Source organism: Fringilla coelebs, assembly GCF_963513975.1.
Source record: "Fringilla coelebs genome assembly, chromosome: 6".
NCBI classification, from domain to species: Eukaryota; Metazoa; Chordata; class Aves; order Passeriformes; family Fringillidae; genus Fringilla; species Fringilla coelebs.
The window spans coordinates 4,201,780-4,218,894 of record NC_140034.1 but is presented as its reverse complement, the minus strand read 5'-3'; the positions used below and the strand labels follow the sequence as shown (position 1 = coordinate 4,218,894).

Below are 17,115 nucleotides of genomic sequence, written 5' to 3'. Positions count from 1 at the left end.
AAACCTGGGATAATTAAAGTCCTTGCAAGAGACTAGTGGAGAGATAGGTTTCTTGAATTGTTTCTTTGTTTCTCACCCTTGGGCTTTGTTATCTGCATTATTTATTTAGCCGAGGGGTTCTTTGTGTCTGCCAATGGCCCCAATCAAGTTTTGCTTGAGACAATTAGCCGGTGCCCGGCCGGGAATCCTATGCAAATGCCCCCGGCCGCCGTACAATGCGGGCAGTTGAAGGCATGGGGGGGTTTTGTTCGGGCAGTAATTACTGGCTGGGATGTGCCCCCCCTTCCCTCCCCTCCTCGCCCTTTTTGGGGAGAGATGCGTTTATCTAGTCAGTCTCTCCCAGCTCCCAAATCCGGTTGGGGTCCGAGCGGGAGGATTGACGGGGGAGGGGGGGCGGCGGGGGGGCAGCGATCTGGCCTGACTCCCCCCTTCATCCCTGCATTGCTCCCTCCTCTTCCTCCTGCGCAGGCACCTGGCGGCCCCCCCACGCCCGACGGCTCCCCCAGGCACCGCCCGGGGCAGGCAGGGCGCTCGGCCGGCTCCCCCTCGCCCGGATTTCGGCCAACTCTCCTCCCCGCCACAACTTTAGCATGATGTCTTATCTTAAGCAACCACCTTATGCAGTCAATGGCCTGAGTCTCACAACCTCGGGCATGGATTTGTTGCATCCGTCCGTCGGTTATCCCGGTAAGCCACGTTTTTCTTCCCTCTTCCCTCCCCCTTTTTTTTTTTTTTTTGCTCCACGCAGGAGAAGCCGCTGGGATTTTGGAGGCACAACATGCCCAGGGATCACGCTGGCTTGGGTGGGTGAGGGCGTGGGGTCCCTCTGTCTCCCTTCTTCCTCACCCCGAACTTTTTATGGGTTAAAGGGGCTGCAGACAGGGCAGAGCCCCGGGCTGGGGATGGGGCCGAGATGCTCGGAACGCGCGCAGGGAGATGCGGAGTCGCTGTGGCGGCTGATCCTGGGGGTGAGAAACCCCCGGGAGAGGGCAGGGAGTGTGGGTACCCCCCTGGGGGAAGGGGCTGGAGGGGACCCCGGGGTCTAAGGGGCCGCTGACTGACAGCCAGGGCCTCTGGCTCCGTTCGCAGCCACCCCGCGGAAGCAGCGGCGGGAGCGCACGACCTTCACCCGGGCGCAGCTGGATGTGCTGGAGGCTCTTTTCGCCAAGACCCGCTACCCCGACATCTTCATGCGGGAGGAGGTGGCTCTGAAAATCAACCTGCCCGAGTCCAGAGTGCAGGTAGGATGCAGAGAGCCCTGCCTGCCCTCCCCCTCCATACCCCGTGAGGAGCTCGGACTGGCCTGTGCCCGACAGGGAGGGACTGGAGGGGATGGGCTGAGGGGATGGAGCCAGTCCTGAAGCCAAATCAAGCCCTGGTGGGGTGAAGGAGGCTCAGAGATGGGTGGGGGTTCAGTGAGGGGATGTGGTGGCATTTTGCATCCCCAGGGCTGGAGTGTGCCCCCCCTTCCTCCCTCTGCACTGAGGGGGTTTTGTGCAGATCCTGGATCCCAGCTCTTGGACCTTCCACACCCATCCCCAGCACCCCCAAATGCCAGCTTGTCCCGCGGACATCTGGGGGCCCTGCAGAAGCCACAAAGGATCCCCCTTTCCCCAGGGATCCCCACATCCCTGGAGCTGGGCCAGACTGGGATCCCAGCTCACACCAGTACAGACTGGGGGCTTCCTCCCCCTCTGAGGGGGCTTTGATGAGAGAGGGGCTGCCTTGGTGGAGGGAACCCCTCTCCTGGGGCTGGGCTGTGTCTGCTCTGCAGGAGCCTGCAGAGACCCCATCCAGGCGGCATTTTAGAGGTGCTGCTGGCAGGGCAGGGGGGTCCTGTCCCCACTGGGACCCAGAACACCCCAGCAGCAGGGGCAGGGCATCTCCAAAGCATCCATCCCACTTGCCTTCTGACGAAGCTTCCCGAGGCTGTGTGGTGCTGTGTTCCCGTGGTGGCTGGGATCGGGATACCCCCGTGCCAAACCCCATCCTCCTCCCCAAAAAACCTCCCCAAAGCCAGCCAGCCCCCTTGGGCCCTGCTAAGGGAGGGTGAGATGGGCTGAGGGGCCAACTCTGGCCGCGGGGGTGAGAGCAGAGAGCCTGTCTGGGGGGTAAATGAGACATCTTTACCCCCCTCCCCATCCCGAACCTCTGCTTCCCTAATTGTTCCCTCCTTTTCTGATGTTCTATTGTTTCTAATTAAGGGCTCGACTTCAATAGGCCGTACACTGTGATTCCTGGGGGTCCTCGGCTGGCAAACAGCAAAGAGGGAATGCTTCCCCTTCTCCCCAAAAGTGACCTTATTAAGGAGTTTGATTTGTGATTTCCACTTGTTATTACTGCTAATGATCTCAGGGAGGGGGAGCCCCGGAGCTTTTCTGTGCAGCAGCCTGCAACCCTCTGCTCTTGGGGGACAGTTTTGGGTCTCCCTCCCCGGCGAGATCTCCCTGCCTTGGGTTTGCCCATCCCTAACCCCAGGCTTTTCTCTCTCCCTCCCTGGTGTCTCTGCCTCAAGGTGTGGTTTAAAAACCGCCGAGCCAAGTGCCGGCAGCAGCAGCAGCAGCAGCAGAACGGGGGCCAGAACAAGGTACGGCCGGCTAAGAAGAAGAATTCTCCAGCCCGGGAAGTGAGCTCGGAGAGCGGGACCAGCGGGCAGTTCACTCCCCCCTCCAGCACCTCAGTCCCCACCATCTCCAGCAGCAGCGCCCCCGTGTCCATCTGGAGCCCGGCGTCCATCTCCCCGCTCTCAGACCCCCTGTCCACCTCTTCCTCCTGCATGCAGAGATCCTACCCCATGACCTACACCCAGGCGTCGGGCTACAGCCAAGGATACGCTGGATCGACCTCCTATTTCGGAGGCATGGACTGTGGATCTTACTTGACCCCTATGCACCACCAGCTGCCCGGGCCGGGGGCCACCCTGAGTCCCATGGGTGCCAACGCGGTCACCAGCCACCTCAACCAGTCTCCAGCCTCCCTCTCCACCCAGGGCTACGGAGCCTCCAGTTTGGGCTTTAACTCCACCACCGATTGCTTGGATTATAAAGACCAAACCGCCTCCTGGAAGTTAAACTTCAATGCTGACTGCTTGGATTATAAGGACCAGACGTCGTCATGGAAGTTCCAGGTTTTGTGAAGAACCTTTGTGGTACCGAGAGAAACCGCGACGAGAACGAACAGGCTGGGCCGAGCGCTCCAGTTTTAGTCAGGTCTTGGTTAAATTAAAGAGAAAAATAACTCCACGGACAAACAAACGAACAAAAAAAACTGACAGCAACAAGAGGGGGACAGTGTTGGTGTGATCCCGTTCAGACTCATCTCCTGCTCAGACGCTCTGGAAAAGGAATAATAAAGAGGAAAAACGGAGGAGGAAGGCCTTAAACGGACAGATCATCTAGTGAGCAGAAACCAGACAGACCCATCTGTGTTCTTTCTAGTTTTAGCCAATTGTTGGGTTTCTTTGTTTGGAAGAGGTGGGAGATCTTCCCACCTGCGGGCCAGTTTTAAAAAAAAAAAAAAAAAAAAAAAAAAAAAAAAAGTCTAGGTTTTTATTTCTTTTTTTGTGTGTGCGTGGAAAGATGATCCTTCACCCAGAGGTTTCCAATGTGTTAGCCAACCCTCGGTTAAAATATTCAGAATGGACAACATCTCTCTTTTTCTCTCTCTCTCTTTTTGTCCCTCCCTCTTTCTTTCTCTCTCGAGCTCATCCAACTGTTTCATGCCCAACTTGCTGAAGTTGGCACCCGGAGAACTTGGTTCAGGGCTGTGTGGGTTGTGTGACTGATTGTCCTAGCTGCACTACTTTATTTAAAGATTAAGAAAAAAAAAAGATAATGTTCATAAGGAGTCAATATGTAGTTTTTAAGAGACAATCAGTGTGTGTCTTATATAAATGGTACATCTGTGGTTTTTAATCTGTGCTAGACTTCAAAACTGTGATCTCCTGTATTGTATGCAACTATGAACTCTGCACCAGCAGGAGTTCTGCTGTGATTTAAATAGGTTATAATTATAAGTGAAATTCAGAGCAACTGAGTTACCTATTATCATCTTTAAAAAAAAAATAATTAAAAATATATATTTAAAAAATAATAAAAAAGAAAAAAAAAGAAAAAACGCAAAAAACACGATCGCCTTTCACCCGAGGTGAACTGCACTGAAACTTTTTACAACAAACTGTCTCTGAATGAAAGAGGAAAGACCGAAAATACCCCACCTGAGGACATTTAACTCCTCTGGAGCTCACTTACTGCTGGCCACGCCGGCAGTAACCGGCAAATCCGACAGGACTTTGGGCAGTTGCTCTGACCTGGATGAATTCAAACCAAGAAATTCATTGTCGTTTATGCTTGCAGATGTTAACTGAAAAAAAAAAGAAAAAAAAAAGATATATATGCATAAACCTTTTTTTTTTTCCTGGATTTGGCAGATATGTATAATTATATTAAAATGGTTCTAGCACACTTGATGGTTGTCTTCCATTTTAATCACAGCCGGCGAGTGACGGAGAAGGGGCACGGGAGGCCAGGAGGGTCTGGCTGCTTCTGCAGGGTTGAGACAAAAGGGGTTCTGCTGGCAGCTCCCCGAGGTGAAGGAAGCAAAAAATCCAAGGAGGGGCTTTATTTTATTTTTGAAATCTTTAATCATAAAACTTTCATTACGAGCAGAGCTTGGCTAACGTGACCTTTCCCACCCCAGCTTCGCCAAATCTCTTCGTGGGCAGGGAGGGATGAGGCTGCTCTGTGGCTTCCCAGGGGATGGAGTCCCCAGGTGTGTGTTTGGGGAGAACTTTCCAGGCAGGGGAAGGAAGAACCTGCATCAGGCAGGATGCTGTGAGCAGAGGTGCTGGGGAAGGAGAGGGACAAGTGCAGGAGCTGCAGTCTCACGAGCTGAACCCCAGGATGCAGGATCAGGCCTTTCCCATGCATCCCTCTGCTTGGTGGCTCTTTCTCTGTCCCTCTCCCTCTTTTTCCCTCTCTCCTTCCCATGTGCAGCGCTGGGGCTGCTGGAGCCCTGCTGGATTTAGCACAACAAAGTAATGGATCCCTGGAAAAGGAGACACCTGGGACAAACTCCCAGCACCATCCACATCCTCACCATGTCACCTGCTGTCCCCCAGGTTTGTCACCAGCACCCTGTGAGCCACCCAGGGCCACCAGCACCACGCCTTGGCGCCCAGGACTGCGGAGCAGGAGCGATGATGGCGCAGCCACGGCGCCTCCCCAGCCATCCCTGGGCTCTGCATCCCCATCCCAAACCACCCCTTCCACGGGCACCAGCAAACTGCTCCTTCCTGCCCTGCCACACGTGTCCCCAGGGCAGGGAGCAGCCCCTGGAATCACCCACTCTGGGGGAAGGAGAGCTTTTTGTGCTTTTGTGCTCTTGTGCCGCCTGTGTCTGGTGATTTTCTCATTTATTTTTGTGGAACGGGAGGATCCGTGCAGGGGAGGTTTGGGAAGCTCCCGCCGTGTCCCTGCCGCTGGCATCTCCCAAGCAGCAGCGTGGAAAGTTTCATTTCTCCACTGATTTGCTTCAAATCAACAAAGTTTGCTTCTCCCCCCACCCAAAAAAATTTATTTGAGCAAAATATGCTCAAGAAAACCAAGTCCTAACTGAACTGGGGCACAGCATCCCACCTGCCTGGAAAAGCTCTTTGTTTCCTCAGCTTTTGATTATTAATTTTTTAAAAAGCCTCTTTAAAACCTCTTTTTGCATTTGGCTTTCCCCATTTTATCTTTTACTTTTCTTTCCTGAGTATTTCCCTGTCTGTCAGGGATGAGCTCCTCCAGCTAGTGCTTGTTTTTATCAGAAAAAGCTAATTCATGGCAGGAGTTTCTCTGATTTTTCCCTGGCTTTTTGTACTTTCCACGTTTTCTCTCCCTGTTCGTTTCTGAGTTTAATTTAAATGGGCACATGCGTGGGCAAAGGGCAAAATCCCAAGGTGAGCTGGCAAACACAAAATATTCTGTAAAGAGTGTTTTAACTCCTTTTTAATTTTTAATGTTTTACATCTCCTGGTAGAATTCATTTCCTCTGAACTCAGGCTGCAGCAGGCAGTCCTGGATCCAATAAAATCTGGGGAGAAGCTGGGGAGACCACGTTGCTTTAGTGTTAGAAATCCAGATTTAGGGGCAAAGAGCTGATTAGGAGGGTGTTTGATTGGAGGTGTCCTGCCAGCCCCCCAAAATACACACACAAGCAAATCCTCTGCCTGCTCTGCAATGTGACATTTCCCACCAGAGGGAGGGAAAAAAAACCCCTAAAACTGGAAAAGCAGAAAACCAGGAGGGAAATCCTGAGTGTAGCCATCACTGGAGTGCCGGTTCCAGCGCCTCTGGCTGCTCCCAGCCCATCCTTGTCCCAGCCCCTCCTGCTCCTGCTCTGTCTCCTTGCTCGATTCCCTCTCCATTTGCTTGCCCAATATTCCTGTCCCCTCCCTGGTGCTCCCCACCAGCACCAGCTCACATTTCCCGGCGCTGCCCAGCATCCAGAGCATCCCTGCTCCCACCCCAGCCCGAGCCAGCCCAGGGAGCCCCAAAACCGGGACAACTTTTGGGGTGCTGCATCTGCAGGAGGAGCCCGGGATGGGGAGCAGTGCCAGTTTCCAAGGAGACGGGGGAGATTCGCTGACAAAAGCCGGATTTAGGGACAGGCAGTGGAGCTTCAGCACCCGGGGCTGGGTGGGGCGGCACAGGACAGCCCAAAGTCCCCCTGACACCCCTGGCACCGCCTTTCAGCCGGGATTTGGGGAATGGAGGGGGCTGGGGATGGGTTTGGGGTTGGGAAGGTTTGGGAAGGGAGGATTGGGATGAGGGATGGGGTTCCCGAGGGTCAGGGCGTGGTGTGAGGGCTGGGCTGGGCTGGGTGTGGGGAGGTGTCAGGGATGGGAGGCGCGGGAGGGGAAGGAAAGGAAGGAAATGGAAGGGAAGGAAAAGAAGGGAAGGAAGGAAGTAGGGAGGGAGAGAAGGAGGGGAGGAAAAGAAGGAGGGAAAGAAGGAAAGAGGGAAAGGAGGAGAGAGGAAGGGGAGAAAAGGATGGGGGAAGGGAAGGGAAGGGAAGGGAAGGGAAGGGAAGGGAAGGGAAGGGAAGGGAAGGGAAGGGAAGGGAAGGGAAGGGAAGGGAAGGGAAGGGAAGGGAAGGGAAGGGAAGGGAAGGGAAGGGAAGGGAAGGGAAGGGAAGGGAAGGGAAGGGAAGGGAAGGGAAGGGAAGGGAAGGGAAGGGAAGGGAAGGGAAGGGAAGGGAAGGGAAGGGAAGGGAAGGGAAGGGAAGGGAAGGGAAGGGAAGGGAAGGGAAGGGAAGGGAAGGGAAGGGAAGGGAAGGGAAGGGAAGGGAAGGGAAGGGAAGGGAAGGGAAGGGAAGGGAAGGGAAAAGAGAGAAGACAAAGACAGAAGGGAAGGGGAAATGCCATTTCCAGCTGCCTGGTCTCTCCCTGCTGCTGCACTGCTGGGGCAGAGCAGAGGGAGGTGATGGCAGGGGTGGGGGTGGGGGGAGAAGAGGTGGTGAAGAGATAGATAAATATATAAATCCCACACAAACTGTTAAAATCTGCTCTGAGAGTCAGTTTTGACTTTTAGGCTCATGAACCATTAATAAAAATCTCCTTATACTCAGATGGCTCTCAAATGCTGTGATAGCGGATTACAAACTCCTAATGGAGATATTGTATGATCAAATATTCTCTAAGCACCAAGGTCTAACGTCCTGGGGGTGGCCAGGCCACCTGATTATCAGCTTATCAGCAAATACCTCTTAGTGAGGGATGTGTTGAAAAGAAAGTGCCTTCCTCCAGGTGCTCCCTTTCCCATTCTTCCCTCAGACAGGTTTGGGAATGGCATCCCGTGGTCTGGGGACCATAGGATGCCCTGTGGCAGTGGCAATTGCCATTGTGGCAATGATGTCCCCCCTCTGTCATGGGGCTGGTCCCTGGTTTCTGGGTTTTCCTGTGAGAGATGCAGAGCTGGAGGTACCAGAGGGGTTTCAGGCTCCCAGTGCACAGAGCAAACACTTTTCTTGGTCTCAACACTGGTGACACTCAGCCCTTGCCAGGACCAAAGCACTGAATGTGATGTATAATTACCTGGTAATTAAATTTGGAGAGCTGAGGCAGAATCATTAAAGAGAGAGAGAGGAGAGTAGGATCCTCCATGAGACCAGAAACCAGAGCTCCCCACAGAGCCAATTCCTGGGAAAACTGGACTGCAGATCTGCTGTTTTCTGTTTCCAAGGAGGAGTTGGTTCTCTCTGTGCTTCTCCTCACAGGCTCACAGGACCCTGGTATTTATTCCTAGGTGGATGCTGGTGCTGAGACCTGCTGATGAAAATGCACCATGCAGCCAGTCTGGGACTGGGAGGGTCTGGGATCAGCCTGGACAGGGAGGAGAGGCATGAGGGAGCAAGCAGGGCAGCTTTAAAAACAGATTTTAAAAGTCCCTTCTGGGCTGTAACCTTCCCCCCAGGGACCATCACCACTGCCAGCAGCTCCAGCCTGCTGGGGCACAAATGAACTCCCACTTGGCTGAAGGAAAGTCTCTGAGACCTGGAGCATTTTTGGCTTTCCTTGAGGAGGTTGTGAGGCCAGGATGTCAGTGCCAAGCAGAAGAACTTTCCTGCTGGCCTGCTGTGATGCACTGGTGACTTTTTGGTGAGGTTTGAGTTTCTTGCAGCACTCTTGCCTTGAGTTTCCAAGCATCACCCTTGGGGTGCAGGGGAGGTGCCCAGGCTGGGCTGCCTTTCTCAACCTTCTCCTGCCAGAGGGGAGAGCAAAGCTGGCTCCTCCTGCATCCTCACTGCCTTCCCAAATCACTTTTGCTTTCAGGCAGATTCAAGCAGAGGTGAAGCTGATTTATCTCCTGGTGTTGCTGTGTCCCTCAGTCCCTTCAAGTTGGTCCCTCCATGCCACAACTGTGGAAGGACAGGCGACTGTGCCCTCTGTCTCACGGATTTTTGGAGACCCCACAGGCCACTCTGGCTCTTCTGTAGGATGTGAGGCTGCAGGTTTTATCCCTTGGGATAATCAGGCTCCTCTCCTTCAGGAAAATATGCAGAGCCACCCTGCAGGGAGTGGCTGGGGAGTTACTGCAGGCTGGTTCAGCTGAGAGCGTTTGCCCAGGGGCTGGAGGGCTGAAAACAGGACTGTGGTGAGTTGAGAGGGTGTTCATTGGGTTGTGAGAGTGTTTATTGGGTTTTGAGGGTGTTCATGGGGTTGTGAGGGTGTTCATGGGGTTGTGAGGGTGTTCATTGGGTTGTGAAGGTGTTTATTGGGTTGTGAGGGTGTTTGTTGGGTTGTGAAGGTGTTCATTGGGTTGTGAGGGTGTTCATTGGGTTGTGAGGGTGTTTGTTGGGTTGTGAGGGTGTTCATGGTGTTGTGACTGTGTTCATGGTGTTGTGAGGGTGTTCATGGTGTTTTCAGGGTGTTTATTGGGTTGTGAGGGTGTTTGTTGAGTTGTGAGGGTGTTCATTGGTTGTAAGGGTGTTCATTGGGCTGTAAGGGTGTTTATTGGGTTGTGAGGGTGTTTGTGAGTTGTGAGGGTGTTTGTGAGTTGTAGGGAGTTCCTTCATTGTGCAGATGGAGGCAGGAGCCCTGAGCCCCCTGACAGCTGTGAGGCTGCAGGATCTGGGGTGATGGAATGCTGAGAAGGGGGATGGAGTCTGCTGGGAACCCAAACAGCATCAGCCCTGGATCAGTGGGGAATAATTCCTGAATAATTCCTGAAACTGTGGAATCCACCCCAAATCGTGTGGGAGAGGAGACCTCTACTGAAATGGTGCTGTCCAGTCTCAGCACTTGGCTTTGGAACTGAAAGGGGAGGATTAGGAAGGGTTCAGGAAGAGCCAGGAAGGCAACTCCAGGAGGCACAAACCTGCTTGGGGGTGTTCTGTCCGTATATGAGTTATCCAAGGGAAGGTTGAAATGGTGTGAGTGTATTTAGTGAGGGCAGGATATTACCTGGAAGACAAAAACATCTTTGCCCATTTTATAGGAGTATCCAGGCTGACAAATTAAAATAAGATTAATCCAAACTGGCCATCTGAGAAAAATAAAAATGAGAAGCTGAAACAAATTCCCTTTGGGCAGGGAAGTTCTTTCTGCATTTTTAAGTGTAACAAACACCCATGTGCCTTTCTAAAAGCCATGCAGGAGGTACTTGCCCTTGTCCATAATTACTTGAAATACAAGATGTCACATCATTTCTGGTAACCATCCAGGTTACTCTGCTGTTTCAGGGCTTTTCAGAGGATGGAGTGCTCACCAGATGATTCTTGGAGAAAATTGCATCTGGGTCATGTCTGGCCATGGAAAATCAAAGAGAGCTGGTGTAGGAGAGGGCTGAGAGCTGGGCACCAGGAGTCAGGGCACCAGGGCTGCAGGTGGCCTGTGCTGCTGGGATCTGTGCTTTGGGAGGACCTCCAGGCTAATCCTCATCCAGGAAAAACATTGGTGTCCAACCTCTCCCACCTGCGGTGGAGCAAGGACGCTCTCCCATCACAATGCTGGGATCCCTAAGGTAACCCAGCATGGGGAAACCCCTGCAAGGATTTCCTGGGGCAGCGTGGCTCAGCTCTGTGCGCACCTCTGCTCTTTTTGGTTTCCTTTGGCCGCTCCTTCCCTGTCTCCCTCTGCCCCCCTGCCAGAGGGACTGAGGACACAGTGCCAGCCTCTCCAGGTGTGCAAACTCTCTGCCTTCTTTGGCAGGTCCTGCCAGGGGCAGCCCACGCTGCTGAAGGCTGCCAAAGCTCCTTCCTGACGCATGGTCTCCCATACCAGTGGCAGAGAGGTGACTGCAAAAAAGGGTCACGGCAGGGACAGCTGAGTCTCTTTCCCTCTGTTTTGGGGCTTGCCTCCAGCATTTTCCAGGGTACCAGGGCTTGAATGGGTCATCCAAGTCTGCTGCAAGACTGTGATGTTGAAAGGGATGAAATGGATTGATTAATAATGAGCAACAGTGCTGGGGTTATTTGGAATTTGTTGGGAATGACTGTGCAGATGCAGAGGTCACCCTATGGCATTACAGTGGTCCCTATAAAACTGAAACCAGAATTAGAACCTTGTGTAACCACATTAAAATAGCCCCTAGATGTCCAATATCCCAGGGAAAACCCCAATCTTTGACATTTCCTTTTTTATTTTGATGGCATTGCTGGCCTGTTGAGGCTCCAGTCACCACCTACCACTGGGTCAGGCTGCAAGAATCAAACCCAGAAGCAGCACTGAGCAGCACCCAGGGATTCCAAGGAATGTTCAGGTCCCTCTCTGCCAGGGTGGCTCTGCAGCACCCACTCCTCACACCCCTGTCCTCTGGTCTGTACACGATTCAGGAGGGTCCTCATGGCTCAGGAGGTGCCTCTGTGGCTTTTATGCTTCTGCCTGCAGAGCCATAATTGCCTCAACCTTTGCACAGACACTGCAGCAAACAGTTGTTATTACTTGGCCACAGCCTTTAATATTTGCTGCAAGAAGGTGCCTGGTCCTTTGTCAGGTTTCTGGGAGGCTGAGATTTCCTAAACCCGGGAGCCGAGGGTGTCCTTGCCCTTGCTGAGATGGGCACAAGCAGAGAGGTTGGTGCTCCTGTGCCAGACAGAGCCCCTCGAGGGGGGCAAATCGCAGAATCCCGCAGTGGTTTGGGGTGGAAGGATCAAGACCATCCAGCCCCCCCGCCACGGGCAGGGGACCAGCTGTGTCTGGCACTTGGGCACTGGGGATTCGAGGTGTTGCGAGGAGATGGGCTGAGCTGCATGGGGAGAGGGGGTGTGAGACAGAAATCAGCTGTGTGACACCCCCGGGCGGCGGCGAAGGTCTCCTGATAACCGCAGAACCCTGGGACGCTCCGGGGCTCATCCTGGGACTGAATTAACAGGGCTCTGCAATCGGCACCGATATTACACGGAGTCAAATTACTCACGGGCACCGGGCGCGATGTGCTCGGCTTTTATTTGCCTTCAGATCACGGAAATCCACAACGGGGTTAATTCTGGATCCAGCCATACCAGCCTGTTCTGGGAGCTTTAAAATTAAAGCAGTCACAAGGCTGCCCTTCGCTTTCCAGTGACTTACGCAAGAAACCAAACGCATGAGAACAAAAGGACGAATGGAAAACTGAGCGTTCCGGCTGGAATTCCGACTTTTTTTTTTTGGTTTTTTTGGTTTGCACCCTGAGCAATGCGACGGAGTCAACTTTCCTGTGTCAGGAGAGAGGGGAGGGAAGGGGGGGTGTCCTGATTAGATCTAATTTCCTACCTGTTTACCGTAGGCATTTGCATAATGATCACCCTGCAAAGAGTGGTTAGCATATGCTAACACCGATTCTTGCACCCATTAAAACACAAACCCCAGGCAGGCTGCCGCTGCTGTTTACAGCACATCTCTTCCTCCTGATTGCATCCCAGGGGATGTGGCCAGTGGTGCCCCCACTACCTGAGGTGGCTGGAAGCCTCTTCCAGATGACATCAGGACAGGATGCAGAGAGATAAACACAAACTGGTTTATTTTCACCCATAAAGAAAAAACAGAGGGCTGAAAAAGGTGTCTAAAGGTCTTTCAGGAGTTGATTTTGATGATCCTTGTGGGTCCCTCCCAGCTCAGGATATTCTGTGGTTCTGTGATCCATTTTCCCTGCTAGTTCCTTGCTCAGTGTTGGAAGAAGTGATTTCTCCAATGTCCCATATTTCCACCCCGTGCTTGGCAAGAGCAGCTGACAGGTTCAGAGTCAAGGACAGTGCTTCAGTTATTCGAAGCCAGCAGGATTCATCTTTCACCAGAACTTTCACCAGAACAGATCTTAGTGCAGACTGTGACGATTTACAGATCCTCACCCTGACCTGGGTGTTGAGCTTATTTGTAAATCATTTGCTTTCGGTGAGGACAGGCACAAGTGTGCCATTGTTTTGGAAGAGTTTATTGTCAGCTGAGTGACAAAAAAAAAAAGAAAAAAGATAAAGGAGAGGGATGCAAGGCAGACAGGACTGTGCCACTGCCAAAGGGTGGCAGGGGATTGCGAGCTTTGAGGAGCCAAGCAGGGAGGTGTCAGCAAACAAACTCAAGCTGGTTCACCTTTCAGCAGAGCTGTTCATTGCTCTGCTTTGACAAAGAGGGTCCTGAAGTCCTTCTCACCTCCCCTTTTTCAGTGTCTCCTGGATGTGTTTTCACAGGTTGGCAGCCGCCTGCAGCAGCCACAGAGGCTCCTCATGCTCACGTTGTGTCTCTCCCACATGCACACCTTTTTAATGGAAGCATTTTAGTAGCCTGAGTGACTCTGACAGAATCGAGACCAAATGGATTTGTAGCTGGGCCAGCAGACCTCTGAGGGAACAGAAATATCCAGGGAATAGGCAATCACCTCTCCCCTGGGATGGAGCAGCCCACGTTGCAGTGGCTCTGCTCTGGGCAGATTTGTTCTTGACAAATTCACATTGGCTGCCTCTTGTCAGGCAGTATTCTGCATAAAGTGGGTAGTCAAGGAATGAAAAAGTTAAAACAGTTCAAGTTTGAAGGGACCTTTGTGGGTCTCCAGTCCTAGATCCTGCACAAAGTAGAGCAAACTCCAAGGTTAAATCACACTGCTTTGGTCAAATTTGGAATATCTCAGAGGACGGAGATTCCTCTCAGGTTCTCTGCTCCCTGTCTGGGGACTTTGCTCCCACAGAGGAGAGTTTTTACCTGTCTGATGTCTGTGATGGAGAGGGAGCCTGAGGGATCTCTGTGTCCTCCTGCACCAGCCCACAGCTGCAGCTGAGTGAGGGATCATTACCCCAGCTCCCTCAAGCACCGCTCTCTCCTGCTTTGTGCCAACCACAGACACACTCCTTGGAATCACAGAATCCTAGGATGGTTTGTGTTGGAAGGGGCCTGGAAGAAATCACGTGGTTCCAACCCCCAGAAATGTGGGATCTTTAAGGTCCCTTCCAACTCCAGCACTGATCCCTGGCTGGGTAGGGGAGTTGGAGGCTCAGAGCAGAGCCAGGTGTGTGCACAGGTAGGGCCAGGTGGTCTTTGCTCTGTTCTGCTTTGTGCAGCCCCTTTGGGCAATCCCACAGTGTGTCCCCTGGCAGGGACATCACCTCCAGCCTGCTGCTTTGGCAGTGTCCTCTTGGACCCACACCAAACTTCCTGATGATCCTTCACGGCGTCTGGAAGCTCTTTGGGACATCTGCAAGGCTGTTCCAGAGATTCCCATCACACTGCACTGCACCAGGGACAGCAGAGATGATCTTGGGGTGTCATATCTTGGAGTGACATCATCTTCTCTGTGTCCTCATTCCCATTTCCCAGCAGCAGAGGCATTGAAGTGTTAAAGTGTTAAAGAGAATTTTTGCTTTCTGCTCTCTGTGTCATACACCAGCCCCTGGTGCTGCTCTTGCTAGCTGGAGGCATTGCTGTGGGATTCCTTCTGCCCCTCCACACCCTGTCCCAGGGCTCACAAGTGAGCCTGTCCCTGTGGGGTCTGCAAGGCAGAGTTCCCACCTGGGTTATGCAAACACCTCGTGCCCCCCCTCCTCTTTACTTCATGTAACAAACACTGTCTCATTCTGCTGGGGGCCCACAACTCCTCAAATACCTTTTATCCCTGGCAGGATTCCTGGAGGTGCTGTTTCACTCACACCTCTTCTCTTTTCCCCATGAGCCTGTTAAGATTTCTGTTTTCTCACATTCATCCCTGTGGTCAGCTGCCTGTGCAGATGTTTCCATCTTATTTGTCCACAAATCCAGCATTTCCACTTTGCTTTCTTCTATAGATGCTGGAAGTTTTCCTGTCTTTCATTATCATGGAATCATAATATAGTTTGGGTTGGAAGGGTGATTAAAGACCATTTTTAAGGTTCCAATCTCCTGCCATGGGATTGTCCCCTGCACAGACACCTTCCTCTATCCCAGGTTTCTCCAAGCCCTGTCCAACCTGGCCTTGGGCACTGCCAGGGATCCAGGGGCAGCCACAGCTGCTCTGGGCACCCTGTGCCAGGGCCTCCCCAACCTCACAACCAGGAATTCCTTCCCAGTCTCCCATCCATCCCTGCCCTCTGGCACTGGGAGCCATTCCCTGTGTCCTGTCCCTCCATCCCTCGTCCCCAGTCCCTCTCCTGGAGCCCCTTCAGGCCCTGCCAGGGGCTCTGAGCTCTGCCTGGAGCCTTCTCCTCTCCAGGTGAGCACCCCCAGCTCTCCCAGCCTGGCTCCAGAGCAGAGGGGCTCCAGCCCCTGGAGAATCTTCATGGCCTCTTCTGAACTCACTCCAGCATCTCCAAACCCCTCTCACACTGGGATCTCCAGAGCTGGATGCAAAAGTGACAGAACAGCTCTGTGCTCCTGGCAGAGATGGACAGACAGACACCTCAGCATTCCTGATTTACCACCAAGGCATGGACACTCTGTAAGCAGGCCTGGGTGCCTGTGGGCTCTGTTTGGGATCAGCCAGGTATCTCAGGCACAAGTCTCCAAAGGTGAGCTACTGCTCATACCTCAAAAATTTGCACTTTCCCCAGCAGTCAGAGCTGGGGGTTCAAATCCTACACCTGGAAAAAAGAGGCAGCCCTTGGAAGCTGCTGTTTTCTGCCATCAGTCCATAGCTGCAGGGACTGGTGCAAGAGCCCAGCTCTCGTGTTGGAACTGCATGTTGTGTTCTCATTATGCAACCACTGTATTTTAATAGAAACCTCTTTTTTAGGCAGTCTCAAAAACAGTTGGATTTTTTTTCCCCCTCCTTCTGTCAAATGACCAACTTAATAATTCACTAGTTGTGCTGGGATTAGGCACTTTGGGCCACACTCTGGATTTCTTATCTTTAATGTAGTTCTTGACGACAACTTCTGCACTTAATCCCCTGACAAAACTCCCTTTGATTCCCGCGACAGTCGCTCACAGAGATCAAACGCGGGGCTCTGCTCTGTCAGGTAGAGCCAGGCGAATATTTTGTGACAAATAATTTACCCACAGCCTTTCTCCTCATTTTGCCTCCACAAATTGTCCATCTGGCTGAGGCCCTGGGCTGCTGGTGGATTTGTTTCTGGCGGCACGAGCGCGAGTTCAATGAATTGCTCATGAGAAAGAGCCTGGGAACGTTTGAAGAGCTTCGGCGTTTGTGGGGTTTGACCTCGCTCAGGATCAGCTTTGGGCTGAGCCCAGCTCACCCCACAAGTGACATCAGCACTCATGAGTCATCCCCTCGTGTTTCTGTTCCAGGCTGGAAGAGCAGTGACTGTCTGAGCCCAGACATGCAGTGCAAATAATCTCCCACATCACCTTAAAATTTCCTGTTCCGGGGGTGTGCTGTAATGTATGCGCCTGATAGAGGTTTTATCACTTTCCCTTCCAAGAATAGCCTCCAAAACCCAAGGAGAGGTGAGACAGGGATGTGCAGAGATAAAGGGACCTGATTTCCATGCAGGATCATGTCTGGCAGGGACAAGGGGCACACATCACCCAGGACCGTCTGCGCCCCACATTGCAGAGATTGAACGCACACTCCCCATTTTTACCCTTGCATTGCTGTGGCACTTACACCAGTTTAACCATTTAACTGAGCATTAATAGTATCTCTGTGTGTGTTATATTAATGCAATCTGGCTGCTTAAGGTAGAGAAAAAATTAGAAGTTAGTGTTAATTAGGAATTAGTTCTGATGTGGAATGATTTGAGCAATGTTATGCCTGTAATTTCACAGGCAGGAACGCTTATCTTGCAATTCATGTCAACTTCAGTTATTTTTTTCCCTTTTAAAAAATAAATTAAACGCCCAAAAGTCTCAAAAGGCACCAAGGTGGGAACTTTAAGGTCTCCATTTATTTTCTAAACAGCCCTGGTAACGCCTGCAGGGAGCAGAGAGCAGTGCTGTCTTACCAGGGCCCACAGAGACGCTTCATTAACCCAATTAAGCAGGTGGATGGAGAGGGTCTCTCTGATAATTTACACCTTACTAATGAAGTGTGTGACTCTTAATCTCCTCCAAACAAGATACACTCATGAAACACTGGTGCAAGGAAAGGGGAAATTAATTAGGTGAAAAAACTGTGAGATTATAGCAGAGGGATTCCAACGAGGCAACTGTAACATGGCTGGTGATTCATTTGTGCCTGTCTTAAATTAATGTCTGAGCTGTCAAGTAAATAAGACCCAGCATTATTTTGGCTT

At 52.1% G+C, this 17,115-nt stretch overlaps 1 protein-coding gene across 2 annotated transcripts; it reads left to right on the top strand.

The window, feature by feature from the left end:
- Positions 1 to 590: 590 nt before the first annotated feature.
- On the top strand, positions 591 to 3,136 carry OTX2 (orthodenticle homeobox 2; the record flags this gene model as incomplete). 2 transcript variants are annotated; one of them, XM_084208319.1, is made up of 3 exons in its annotated part: positions 591 to 687; positions 1,090 to 1,241; positions 2,516 to 3,136. In XM_084208319.1, the coding sequence occupies 3 exons, from the start codon at positions 591 to 593 to the stop codon at positions 3,134 to 3,136; spliced, it is 870 nt and encodes a 289-aa protein (XP_084064445.1). The 2 variants fall into 2 exon arrangements, with proteins under 2 accessions (XP_084064445.1, XP_084064444.1); XM_084208318.1 differs by having other exon boundaries at positions 1,069 to 1,241.
- Between the last annotated feature and the right edge of the window lie 13,979 nt (positions 3,137 to 17,115).